General features: G+C 42.2%; 1 protein-coding gene across 1 annotated transcript in view; it reads right to left on the bottom strand.

Annotated features, from left to right (window-relative positions):
* cacna1ea (calcium channel, voltage-dependent, R type, alpha 1E subunit a) overlaps positions 1–13838 on the bottom strand; it is a 123026-nt gene that overhangs the window by 68667 nt on the left and 40521 nt on the right. Inside the window, exon 4 of the mRNA XM_085397278.1 lies at positions 5068–5334. Coding sequence (XP_085253404.1) covers positions 5068–5334 — 267 coding nt within the window. The remainder of the gene's footprint in view (positions 1–5067; positions 5335–13838) is intronic.

Raw genomic sequence — 13838 nt, 5'->3', positions numbered from 1 at the left:
GCTACATCACATCAGACTGCCCATATTGACCCCCATCCACCATGGAAACCACCTCCTATGAATGGAAGAAGGTTGCCTTGTCTGATAAATGATGCATAATTTTACCTGATGTGTGAGGAAGTGTTGGCACGAGGAAGCACTATAGGAAGAAGGCTAAGCTAGCAATGTTCTGCTTGGAAACGTTGGATCCATGTGGGATTGATTTGCATTCTCCAAGGAAGAGTGAAAAGCTGGATCTCTGGTTCACTTGTAGGGACAAATTTAACAGAAGTCCTAAACCAAACCCATTCCCCCTCCTCGGTGCTTCACTGGGTGTCAGCTGATGTGTGACGTCGATCATGATTCGTCTACCAGCTTTAGCGCAAGCTATCTTGTGAGCAATCCCAAGTCACAGTGACACTGGCACTGTGCCTCGACTCCTCAAACATGCGTGTAAAAATAGAAATGGAGACAGAGTGTGGTGCCCTGTGCAACTGAGAATACGTTCATGCCCAGATTGACGTGGTGTGAGCAGAATCATCTGCAGCTCAACGTGGCAAAGACCAAGGAACTGATCGTGGGAAACACTTGACCCCTGTTTCAATCCAGGGGGTCAGTGTTGACATTGTGGAGGACTATAAATACCTTGGAGTACACATTGACAATAAACTGGACTGGGCTAAAAACACCACAGTACTTTACAGGAAGGGCCAGAGTCGTCTCTATTTTTTGAGGCGACTGAGGTCCTTCAACATCTGCCAGAAAATGCTGAGGATTTTCTATGAGTCTGTGGTGGCCAGTGCGATCCTCTATGCTGTTGCATGCTGGGGGAGCAGGCTGAGGGTCGCAGATGCCAACAGACTTAATAAACTGATCCGTAAGGCCAGCAATGTTGTGGGGATGGAGCTGGACTCCCTCAAGGTGGTGTCGGAGAGGCGGATGCTGTCCAAGATAAAGACAATGTTGGATAACACCTCCCACCCACTCCATGACATGTTGGTCAGTCACAGGAGCTCGTTCAGTGAGAGACTGAGATTACCGAAAAGCACCACTGAACGACACAGGAAATCATTCCTGCCTGTGGCCATCTCCCTGTACAACGCATCCACTTAACACACTGTTTGCTGCTACAGCTACACATGTTTCTTTTCCAACTATTTATTTATAAGTGACATATGTATGTATGTATGTATATATATGTATATAGTGTACTATTCTTAGTTAGCGTATTGTCTGTCTTGTCTTAATGTTGGTTTAAAATGGAGCACTGTAACAAAAAATAATTTCCCCCAGGGATCAATAAAGTATTCTGATTCTGATTCTGATTGGATCCAAGCCGCTGTGATTATCATTACATGGAGGTGAAAATCAAAACGAATCGCAGGCATCTGAGCCGGCTTTATTAGAACTCTGTAAATTATTTGTGGCATATGTGTATAGGTCCGTGTGTTTGTGGCAGAGGCCAGTATTAAATACGTAAACACATAAGAAAGTTACTGGTGTGATCTCCATTTGGAGCTCTCTTTAAGCCTGAGAAATAATCTTTATGGAGAACTTAATTTATATTTATTAAACTTGAATTAAGATAAGATAAGATAAGATAAGATAGAACTTTATTAATCCCTCGGGTGGGTTCCTCTGGGAAATTCGAATTATTGTCATAAGGATGTAATGGCATCATAGTCAAATCTCCGTTCAATTTCACAATGCCTCTATACTTCAGTGGCCTGCAGAGCTCGCCAGTCAATCTTCAGAATAAATGCAGACATAATTCATTCAGTTATGTTTATATGCAGTAGCTTAGCCCTCAAACTGTGAACTCGCAGCTGCAGCCCTTCCTTATATACACTATACCACTCTCTTAGGCTATAAAGACGCACATTTACTATAAATTATGATAAAGCACATTGTAGCAGGGTGAGACATATGTCATATTTGCTTTGTATACTGGTTATGTGAACAGCTAGAGACTTTCACTTTAGAAATCTTCTCTCATTCACTAAAAAAGTTTGAATATGAAAAAAATCTGACTTTTGAATTGGACAAAAAATAGACTAACCGCGCAGCATGTAAGTGTAAGTAAAGGTTATTAGGATGCAGTTAGATCAGTTCATCATAAGCTGACTCCCCCTTGGTTAAATTAGCGATTGTATTTTAAATCTTAGTTAGATTTCATAGCGAAAACTACAGAATGTCTCTGATAAGGCAGGATATATGCACCGTTTTATACTTAGAAGCTCAAAGTGTGCTAACCAGCTCTCACATGATTATTTCTGTGTGCATCACTGATGAAACAAACCATTAAAACCATCAATCAATTATTTAGAAGTGTACCTTCTCAATGGGAAACTTCCCACTGTGGGGTATCCCAGTGGGGATCAGACAGGAGAAGCAGCTGCAAGTCCTCACCAGGCCTGCCACACTAAACTCTGGACCTGGGCAAATTCATCATAACTGCCTTATCAGACCAGGCCTCCGTCGGCTTCTATCGACTGCACATTGAACCACACCTTCCAAAGAGAGACTGTACTCCATATAAGAAATCACGGACGCAAATAACCATCAAAACACAATCTGATGTGCTCTAATAAGCCCACACACCATTCTCGCTCCATCCTTACACACCCAGCCACGGAAGCTTCTGGATAATTCCTTAATTGATCATCTGCTGTTAATTGAGCACTCAGAAGAAAAAAAAGAAGCTCTTACGGTGAGGTGACAGGAGCAAGTTTTGCTCCAACCACGAGGCTGACCTTTACCTGATGTACTGCAGAGACTGTGCATATATGTGTGTGCATTTGTTCACGTCTATCTCTGAGAGGACCAGTACAAGTTGCAAACCATTGCACCAAGTACATTTGTGAGGTGCTTTGCTTGGTCTATTTAAAGTTTGCAACTTTTGGAATAACAACAAAAATGATTTCTGGAAAAGATGCAGGTTTCCTGCCAATTGCATAGAGATGACTAACTCCCAGGAAGTCAGTGTTCTTGGCTAACAAGTAGTTAAGTACATGATAATGTAAAAGCATGACTTGAGTGGATTAGAAAAGAGACATATAACACATTAATTGTTGACCTTTTGAGGTGCTGATACTTGTCCTTGTACAGGACGAGGCAGTTCTCCGACTCCTTTTCTGTCTGATAGGCTACTCCACTGGTTGACAACCATTTTCTGGCAAATGCCCAGAAACAATGTTTTCATCATTAATTATTATTATAAGTATGAAAGTATCTGATCCACATTTTAGTTTAGTCAGCAAGAAAATCTCAGCAAATTCTATTATTTGTTGCCAGGTTACCCCACAGAATCAACGGCCTATTAGGCTACTCTTTAATACAAGTGCAGTCTAATCTCAAGTCTTTGGAAGAAAGGAAATAAGCATCAATATCTCCCAAAATGTAAAACCTTTCCTTTGAAACCACTTTGTTCATAGATTTCACTGCACTTTCTGCATTATCTGTGCTTTCTTGCTGTGCCTGAACCTTCATACTCAGAACAGTGATCATAACAGGCACATACGATGTTGACCAGAACACAGCATCAGTCAGCTCAGCATCACTCTCTTCAAAACAATATTAGTAAACAGTGTAATATAGTATGAGTCAGTGACTAATGACTGGTTGTAATGCACATGACACAACGATCAGACATCATTACATATAATTCCTGTAAATGTCTGTTAATCAGATACAGTAGAGCTCATTATATGTAAGTAGACACTCCCTCCACCGCGACACATTAACCTGGAGGTTATTCTGGATCATTGCTTTTTTCTTTTTGGTCACTACAGCACACGCTTTATTTTTATTTAAAGACAATTCATTCCTTGCTGCAGAACACAAAATGTGTCTCATCGGTGCAGTTATAGTATCAATATTGGTAATAACCCAGCCCCTGCAGGTTCGGAAGCTGTAATATAATAAACGCACACGCTATAATGCTTTTCCTCCCCGAGCGTTGATTGAAATCTCCTTCTATATTTAATCAACTCAATAAAGAGGCAAACCCAGAGAAAACAACAATAGACACAATACTCCACAATAGAAGCGGACTCATTCTATTTGCTGGTTTTTTTTTAAATCAGCAGTAGGCCAGTTAGTCAGTCAGGAAGCTGTTGAATGGAGCAGAACAATAGTCAGTAAAGAGGCCACACCTGGCCAGGACACCTGGTGAGCTGTGCTGCAGAAGCACAAACATGTCACCAATGGACAGTTTGTGTGTGTGTGTGTGTGTGTGTGTGTGTGTGTGTGTGTGTGTGTGTGTGTGTGTGTGTGTGTGTGTGTGTGTGTGTGTGTGTGTTGTTGCCAGCAGCAACAAGCTGATAACAGTGTTTCTTTCAGAAACAGCGAGATGTAATAATCAGGTCCTGGGTAACATTTTGCTGTAAAAAGTGACCAAAAACACCAAATGAGTTACGGAAGCACCTCTGAATTGATTTTCTGTGGGTTAACTGAACAGTCAGCTTGAGTTTGAGTTGAGGCAGTGGATATGATGGAAAAAGCAGGCCGTCACGGCTTATTGTTGACAGAGAAGATTTACAGACATGAACTTTCATGTTCCTCTAATCCACTTTCCATTGACACCCACTAACACCCTCTAGAAGCTGCTTTAGCCATAATCTTTGTCAATCTGATCGAGAACTTCAGTCATTTTGTATTTTTGTTATATAGAATAGCAAAATTAAGCCTACGAGTCTGAAAAAAGTCTGATTCTAACTTGTTTTGTATCCTGCTCTTTGCCTCTTTTTTCCTTACTGCACCCTAAGAACCAGGTGAGCCTGTTTATGTGGTGAAGACTTAATTTCTTACATATTGTCCCGTGTGTGCTGTCCATGGTGCTGAAATTTACACTTGAGTCTCTGTTGCACTGAGAAACTGAGGGCAACATACTGAAGCACTTCTGCCCTCTGTGAAATTGGGCACAACTTGTGGAAATATGAGGAGAAAGTATTGAGACTGTAGAACCACAAATAAACTTAATTTGTTTTAACCAATTGGATAACAGTTTACTCACCGCTGTACTTTATTTACACGAGTCTGTGCAGATACTGGATGAGTGTGCTTTCACCGTGAAGCTGAAAAGGATATGGCCACTCAGTGATTTTCTTGGCGTACTTCCTGACCACGTTGTCCTCGCCGAAGATGAAGAGCGACCTGTTGACGGTGAAGCAGTTCTCCCTGACCGGAATAGGGTTGTACAAGGCCATGGTGCGGGCACGCTGCGCTTTGGTCTGCTTGAAAGCTGGAGATATACCACCTGTAGACACGGCAGCGCCATCGCGGTTCCGGATGCGCTCTGACCCTCCATCCCCTGAACTCAACAAGCCCGGGACGTCGTCTCCGAAACGGGCCATTCTGTTAAAAGCAAACCACACGGGAGGTGGGATGAGAAAGGGGAGAAAATGCGGTTATACTCTCCTAGAAAGCAGGGCGCGGTACCGCGCTCGGCGTGACAGCGGCGGGGTGGCGAGATCCTGATCAGTTTTAGACCATCGTCAGGGTTTTTTGTAACAACACCGCGACCGGTGCTTTTAAAGTTAGAAAAGAAAAATCACAGAATCGCTCCAGTAAGCAGCCCGGACAAAACCCCGAGTCAATTTCCCCAAATAAGTCGCTTTGCGCAAAAACACACAAGTCCCAAAAAGTAATTCAACTCGTCTTCATTTAACAATCCGCCACACCGAGAAAACTGATTCATTTTGCTCCGTTTTACATCCAAGCACTAAAATCTGAAAGAAAAGCTGCAACAGGTCACGTCTTCAGCCATCCTCAGTCCCCTGCGCGAAAAGCAGAAGAGCAGGTTGATCCATGGATTTTTAAATAAACTAGCAACAGTCCACTGACTAATTCAGAGCACATCTCCCGTCTCCTCTTCTCTGCTGACCACCTACCAGCAGAGCGACCAAGAGCGTGCGTTAAGAGCACGAAGGGAAAAGAACTTTGACATTTTCCATGCCAACAAAATAAGCTGACTGTCTCTGAGACGGGAAAGAAAAACCCGCCTCGTCTGCAGCAGGGTAGTAGGTAAAGGAAGCGTCTCCTCTTTCCCCCGCAGTGTGAGAGCAGGAGGAGTGAACTGTGTCTCCTAATGCGACAGGATCAACACTAATAACCTCTGTCCAACCTATGCAGCTCGCGAGGTGTGAATATAGTTAACAAATCGGGTGCTGACAGGAAAGAAAGACAGATAAAACACGAGTCACGGGTGGAATAAATAATGTCAGCATATAATGGAAACAGTTATTCGCCTCAATCTCCAAGAGATTATGTCTAACCACACATCAAGCATTAGGTAAACGCCTGTAAACGGCTTATTCCAAAGGTAAATATTTGAAATAGCCATAAGTCATAACACACACGGATTAATGGTTTCAGTAAAAATGTGCGCAACAGCCTTTTAAAAACCCCAATGTTCACCGGATCACTTATACAGGTCGGCTGGTCAGCTTCTATCTGAACAGAGGCCACGCTGTCATATTTGTTTTGACTTTTGTTGTTCACCCTGCTCGGTTCACACCTCAGGGAGAGCAACCCGGATGCTGCTCACGCATCAGATCTGACGAGGAGTAAACACCTGTTGTTAAATACACTCAGGAGGACAGCAGCGAGCTTCTTCGGCTAATTACGGGGTTCAAAACCCACTATTGCGAGTCACGTAGTGAGGGCGAGTCACGCTGCTGTGTGAGGATGATGACACGTTTTCAGAATGAAGGAATAAAATCTTTATATAGTCGCACGAAACCTTAATGTGGAACAAGCAATAATGAGAGTCAGCTTATAAAGTTAATCCTTGTTAAAAACAAACAAACAGATAAATAAATAATGAGCAACTGCACTGGATGACATTTCCATCATCATAAAAAAGCCGGACACTTCTACTTTGCAAATCCCGCATGTATCAGTCTCACACACATCAGCGGGCTTTAAATAGGCTGCTCATTATCACACTAAATGTTAATTAATTTACAGCTGAAAATAGCCCCGAACCACTTAGACTACACTATGCACTGGATTTAGGAAATTACTGAAAAATGTATATTTGTTAACTGCTTTTTACAGCTTTAAAATAGGCACAGACAGGCAAGAATGTCAAAGTACCAAGAAGAGGATTGACATATTAGTGATTTGTAACCATAGGGACAAATGTCCAAATAAACACAGCCTCGTCTTTGACGGGTTGGTAATGAGACTCTAAACAGTCCCTGCCCAAAAATATATGAACTCATATGTATAACTTCAGCCTTAAAAGGTTTTATCTAATGGCACAATTGAGGGAGTTAATGCAAAAATAAAATCCACCGGCTTTCATCAGATAATTTTTCTAACTGACAGAGAGAGAGAGAGTAAACGGATGATGATGGAAACAGAAGACAAAGAAAAGAGGAACCACAGGGGAGAGTTAACCACGACACCGGCACTGATGGGGCTTTTGTAATGGTGCTATGACGAAGGCAGTGATCAATGGTGTGTGGCTTCCAAGTCATTAGTGCTCCAACACATTAAATGCGTTAAAAATAGAACGCACAAGAGGCAAAAATATCTGACATTTAAGCTGAAGAGACGCCTCGGATTTCCCCGTAACAGTCCGTCGGAGTGATGAGCCAAAACTATTCGGGGAGGAAAAAGAAATTAAAAAACAGCTACGCTCCATTTTTTTATTTCTCTCTAACAACTAATTGTCTGATAAAAATGCTACTTCTGCCACTTCCTCTGTGCACCGCTAAGCGAGTGATACCATTACATTGTTTCTGCCGGAGTGTGCAGCAGCAGCAGTCACAGATTTCTTAGCTGAGAGGTGAGGGGTGAATTATGGTAATTAGGTGTTAGCGGCAGGGATGATTAGAGGGAAGGGTGACGGCTCCTTCCTGGAAAAGACAGCAAGCAAAAGGTTACAGTTTCTTTGTTTAACATGTTGCTTTCAGTTCAGTTTCTCTCTAATGAAAAAAACTTTTAGCTGTAAACTTACTTTGTTGACTCAAGTCAGATGAAACGGTCCCTTTAGCTCTGATGAGGCATGATGCAAAACTACAAGAACTACAGCGAGGTCTGGGTGGGGTTCATTTTCTGTTTTGTGGTCGGTGGTGCTGATCTAGGAACAGTAAATCTTCTTCTCTGGACAAAAGACGAACGAGGGTCTTGATTGATTTCATTGATTTTGAGCTGCTGGAGAGCATTCTGACTGGATTTCGAAAAATCCATCTGGCTGGTGTTTATCTTTTCTAATCAGCTATCAAGTTGGCAGTTGGGGTTGCTGTAAATCAAAAGCTACTTTTGGTGGTTCGATGCCCGGATGCTCCAGTCCCCATGCCAAAGTATCCTTAGGCAAGATACTGAACCCCAAGTAATCTCTGATGCATCCCCTGGTGTGTGAATGTTAAGTAGAAAGCACTCAGGGTATGAATGGGTGTGATGGGTGAATGTGGTACAAAGCGCTTTGAGTGCTCAAGTAAAGTAGGAAGCACTATATAAGAACCAGTCCACTTTCCATTTGCAGTCATGAATGTACATTTTATGTAATAAAGGCTGTTTTAATGGTTCTTCGAGTACACAGTTGTCAATTTACATAAATTCACTGTTGGATCATCCAAGTTTTTCCAGACTGTGGGTAAACAGTCCTAGGAGGGATTTTCTGATCATTATTATTTTGATATTGGAGAAGTTAAAAGAGAAATAAACATCATATTGGAGGACGTGGTAATTACATCTATCAGTAAAAGGTTTAGGAATAAAAAATAAAATGTTGATAATAAAATATCATCACTTCTAAATATTATTTGAAATGCAGCTTAATATAAAGTGTGTGGGCAAAGCCCTGATCAGATGCGCCAGCTCAAAACGAACTCGGTGTCCATGTGTCCAAGCGTACAAAGATTTTCAAATGTTTTCATGATTTTCATTAAATTTCTTTTGCAGCTACGAATGAGTCTCATAAAAGCTACTTTTGGCCGCTCCCTTATTCACAAGGCGTCGCCACAGCAGGCAGCGCCGCATGTTTGACTTGGCAGATTTTTTACGCCGGACGCCCTTCCTGATGCAACCCCAAAGGGATTTGTGTCTCCTCCCGGGATCAAAGCGGGGCTGTTTCACTCATTGGGCAAATGTGTAAACCACTACACAGTCTTAGGGTCGATTTTGGCTTCCCAAATAATTACATAAATCCGTTAATGATCTTTCTTACAGGGATGCCAGAGGCTCATTTAGAAGTTTATGGGAGACCTTAACTAATAATCTGTAAAAGCCAAATTTCCTGCTTCCTGTATTAACAAAAGCAGATTCAAACCTGCCCCCCTACGCTTTACCATGATAACAGTATTACTGAAAGGAAATATTCTAGACAACAGGCACCTACTTTGGCATTTTAGACGTGTTGTTAATGTTGGAAAGTCTATAGGAGTGTAGCTTGCAGAAAATCTACATCAGGAACATGGACATGGCAGCAGGTTGACAGTCTCTGCTCCCGTAATGGGACTTGGTGCCACAGAATGAGATGTGAACAAAGATTTTGGTTCAAAAATAGAAGTGTGAACGGAGATACCTGGCAGGCATCTATCTGAAACCTGAACATTATTGTTTCTCTTCTCCTATCAGTTTTGAAACTTACTCACCGAGCACACGTATGAACAAACGTGTGCATGCACGTATGTTCATTTGACACTTTTAGTCCGTCATTGCTCAGCAACGTATTCCCACAAAGCTCCCATGTGTTGAATTCAGGTTGCTTAACCCACTTTCTGTCATGAACATGAACTAATTTCATGATACTGTGCTCCAGTTAAGCCAGACAGTATCCATCCATACAAATGCAGAAATAAACTGAATCTAAAAAAGGAAAAATTCCCCAAGGATTAACTTCCTACCTTACAACTTTTCCTCAACAAACAATGACAAAGATTGTGGTTTTGATAGACTGATTTTTTAAAAACTCAGTCCCACGGTGACTTGGAGCAGAGAAGTAAGAAGATGACACATTCATGAGGCAGTACTGTCTGTGCTCTGCAAAAATATCTGGGAAGGCTGGGACAGCTTCAGTGTCATGGTGCCACCTCAGCAAGGACATCAAGCTCACACGTGCTCTTCAAAACAGAATTATGAGACAGAAATGAGACAGAAATGAATACAGCATAACGTGTAACAAGAAAAAGGTCTCCAGTGCAGCACAAAGAAGACTTTGGGGCATAAAATGTTCCAGATTCTCAACTCAAAGTTAAAACTTTAACACTAAATAGAACATAGTAGCCACTTTATTAGATACATCTGTTCAGCTGGTCATTAACACAAATGTCCAATCAGCCAATCACATGGCAGCAACTCAGTGCATTTAGACATCTGGACACGTTTCAGAAGATCAAACTGAATGAGAAGAAGATCTCACTGAGGAAGAAAGGTGAAAAAGAAAAGTGACCTTGAATGTGGCACAGTTGTTGTTGGTTGGGCGAAATATTCAAAACCATCTCCAGGGTTTACAGATCTGAAAGTAAAGATCCAGTTCTCTGGGCGCCTTGTTGATGTTGGAGGTCAGAGGAGAATGGACAGACCGCTCTGAGGAAGGCAACAGTAACCACTCCAAGATATGCAGAAGAGCATCTCTGCACGCACATCAAGCCTTAAAGCAGAAGGGCTACAGCAGCAGAAGGACACACCCAGTCAGACTCTGATGAGTCTCGATTTCTGCTGCAACATCCAGATGGTAGGGTCAGAATTTATCGCAGACAACATGACAGCATGGCTGGACCACCAACAGTCAGCTACGTTCACTCGAGCACGTCTACAGAACATCATTGAGGACTCTTCTCATGCTGGCCACCATCTTTTCAATCTGCTGCCGTCTGGAAGGTGCTACAGATCAATAAGGGCTCATCCCTGCACACTACAGAAAGCTTCCATCCAAACGCCATTAAAACAATTAACTATATCTCATAATTGTATCTCTATTCTACTCCAATGCTGTGAGCAATGCTTTCTTAGCATACTTTGAGCCTCTTAGTACCAACCGAGCGTAATTAAAAAGGCACGGCCTATCTGTGTGTTGACGCTGAGCATTTATGACCGCAGCATATCGATCTTTGATGACACACCACATCACAAAGCTCAGATCATCTAAAACTGGTTTCTTGAATAGTTACCAGATTTCAATCCATTAGAACACCCCCGTGGGATGTTGTGGAACAAGAGATTTGCATCACGGACGTGCAGCTCACAAATCTGAATCGTCAATATGGACCAAAATCCCCGAGGAATGTCTCCAGCACCTTGTTGAAGAATTAAAACTCTGCACCAACACGGTGTAAATAAAAAGTTGCTGCTGAATGCAGGATAGTAGAGTACAATCATAGAGAAAACATGTTTAAATAGAGGTTTACTTAACAAAGCTTTGAGATGCTCCATAGAATAAAAAAATCCATAAAGACATTTTAAAACAAAAAAACAAACAAACATATAAACAACAACAGATCAGAAAAGAAATAAACAGGCTAAGGTGGGCTAATCGATTCATAAAAGCCTTGCAACAGAAGAATGTTTTAAAATACATTTAATAGACAGTCAATAAGAGTCTAATGTGAAAGGCCTGGTCCCATTTGTTTACTAGGAGTCAGCAGAGGTGCATCATTCGTAAATTAGACTCCTATAAATGAGTTGTATGATCTAGGTTATTATTTAGGTGTCTATTTTTTCATCTTTAGTTACACTTTATTGCAAAACACAGCGGAGTATGTGAACTCTACTGAGGAAAAAAGAAACGAAGAATTAATCACTGCTTAAATGAGAAGTATTTTAATTGGAGCGGTGTAAGTGCTGGAAGCTAATGCAGTAGATAACACACATTATTTACTGTGTGTGTGTGTGTGTGTGTGTGTGTGTGTGTGTGTGTGTGTGTGTGTGTGTGTGTGTGTGTGTGTGTGTGTGTGTGTGTGTGTGTGTGTGTGTGTGTGAGACAGAGAGAGACAGAAACGTAATATAAGGAATCTGAGTGTGAGTCAGAGTTGTCAACACAGTTTCATCAGTGTGGAGAGCGCAGCTGATGACAGCCAGGGGAGGAGCTTTAATTGTGCAGGTATTACAGAGCAGACCAAAACACACCCAGGCAATCCCATCATAACACGTCACCAGAGTTTCATAATTGTTTTTCTTGTCTCCTCCATTACGCCACTCCATTATCACACTGCTGGAAGTAGACACTTCCCTTTATAAACCTCAGAACCTTCAGTCCACAGCATACAGCCAAGTATTTTCAACGGCTATGATTGAACATAACAGCCTTGGGTCTTTGAAGAGATAAAGTTTGCTCGGGAGGTTTCGCCGCTCTAGGCGAACCCCTGCATGATGATGTCACATGCAGCATCATACATCCTGGGATGCAAACAAAAGTGGCCTTATTCATATCGGCTGGGCCAAATTTGAGAAACGTTTAGATACCACAATAGCACAGCTGTTCTTCCTGCAGTCACACATTAAGGCATCAGCGCCATGACACCTCACACGTCATCAGCTCGTTTCAGTGCTTTAAATCTTTATAGTAGTCCTGCTGTTTGTTACAGAGCATGAAAATGTCACGGGGGCATGCCAGCAAAACACACACACACACACACACACACACACACACACACACACACACACACACACACACACACACACACACTACAAAAGATGTATCGCTGTAGCTGCTTGCAATTTGCTTGAAAATGAAATTTGCAAACTGCCTAACATTATGTGAACTTTTAAATGGATCTGTTCCAGCTTTTGCTGTAATTAATAATTCAAACTATACACAGAAATACCTTCTGCTGAGCCTTTTTGGGCTATGCAAGCCTGCAGTCATGTCACTGGGCTTAAGGTAGTCCTGCAAAAACTAAGCACACCCTATGATTCTTGTAGAATGACTTTTGAAGGATCAACGAAGTAATTATTTACGATACGACTTTATCGCTTAGATTGTTGTGGAGGAATTTTAGCTATTAGTTTATATATTTAACGTCCTGCCACCGGCTTAGAGGGAGTGTAGATCTAGACTTATGACCGTTCACCTGTTCCCCAACTTTGCCCAAGCTTTATCTGTTGCACAAATGTCTGCAGATTCTAAAATACGTTTGTATTCAGAGGAGTTTATGGTCAACTCAGTGCATTTAAGTGTCCCAGTCCTGTGAGTCCTGTCATCACCCCTCCACCACGTGCTTGACAGGTGGTATGAAGTGTTTGGTTGCTGCACATTATGGCCAAACCTCTTTTGTGGTGTTTTTCAAGAACAAATTTGCAAAGCTAAGCCATGCTGTCATGTTCTTTATAGAGAGAAGACGTTTTCAACTTCTTAAGTCTTTTTCTAATCGTACTGTCGTGAATTTTAACATTTATCAAGTTCATTGAGGGCTGAGTCTGACATGGAGCTCTTTTTTATTTCGTTGAGTATTGAACAGTCTGACCTTGGGGAGAGATGCTGGGACCTGAATGCTCCAGACCAGCAAACTGCAAAATCCTCAGCTTTTATAGAGGTGCTCACACCTGAAGGTGCTGCAGGAACTCAAACTTATTTTAACAGTTGGGTGCACAGAACATGGAGAAGGAGCTGCGCCAAAAAAAAAGCAAACAATCTGTTGCTGTTTGATCAAACAACGGTCGTTTTCTGCATTGTGGTCACAGAATAATGGATTGCATTTATATAGCGCTTTTCTAGGCCACTATTCATTCACTCTCACATTCACACACTGGTGCAGGCACAGCTGCCCTGGGACAGAAGCGAGGCTGCCATATCGCGCCATCGGCCCCTCTGGCCAACACCAGTAGGCGGTAGGGTAAAGTGCCTTGCCCAAGGACACGACGACCAGGGCAGAGAGAGCTGGGGGGATTGAACCGGCAACCTTCCAGTT

This window comes from Rhamphochromis longiceps, linkage group LG23 (genome assembly GCF_057381845.1).
Source record: "Rhamphochromis longiceps isolate RC_006_pf linkage group LG23, R_longiceps_female_GT1.1, whole genome shotgun sequence".
Lineage (NCBI taxonomy): Eukaryota > Metazoa > Chordata > Actinopteri > Cichliformes > Cichlidae > Rhamphochromis > Rhamphochromis longiceps.
The sequence above is the reverse complement of the archived record's forward strand: the minus strand, read 5'-3'. Positions and strand labels throughout refer to the sequence as shown.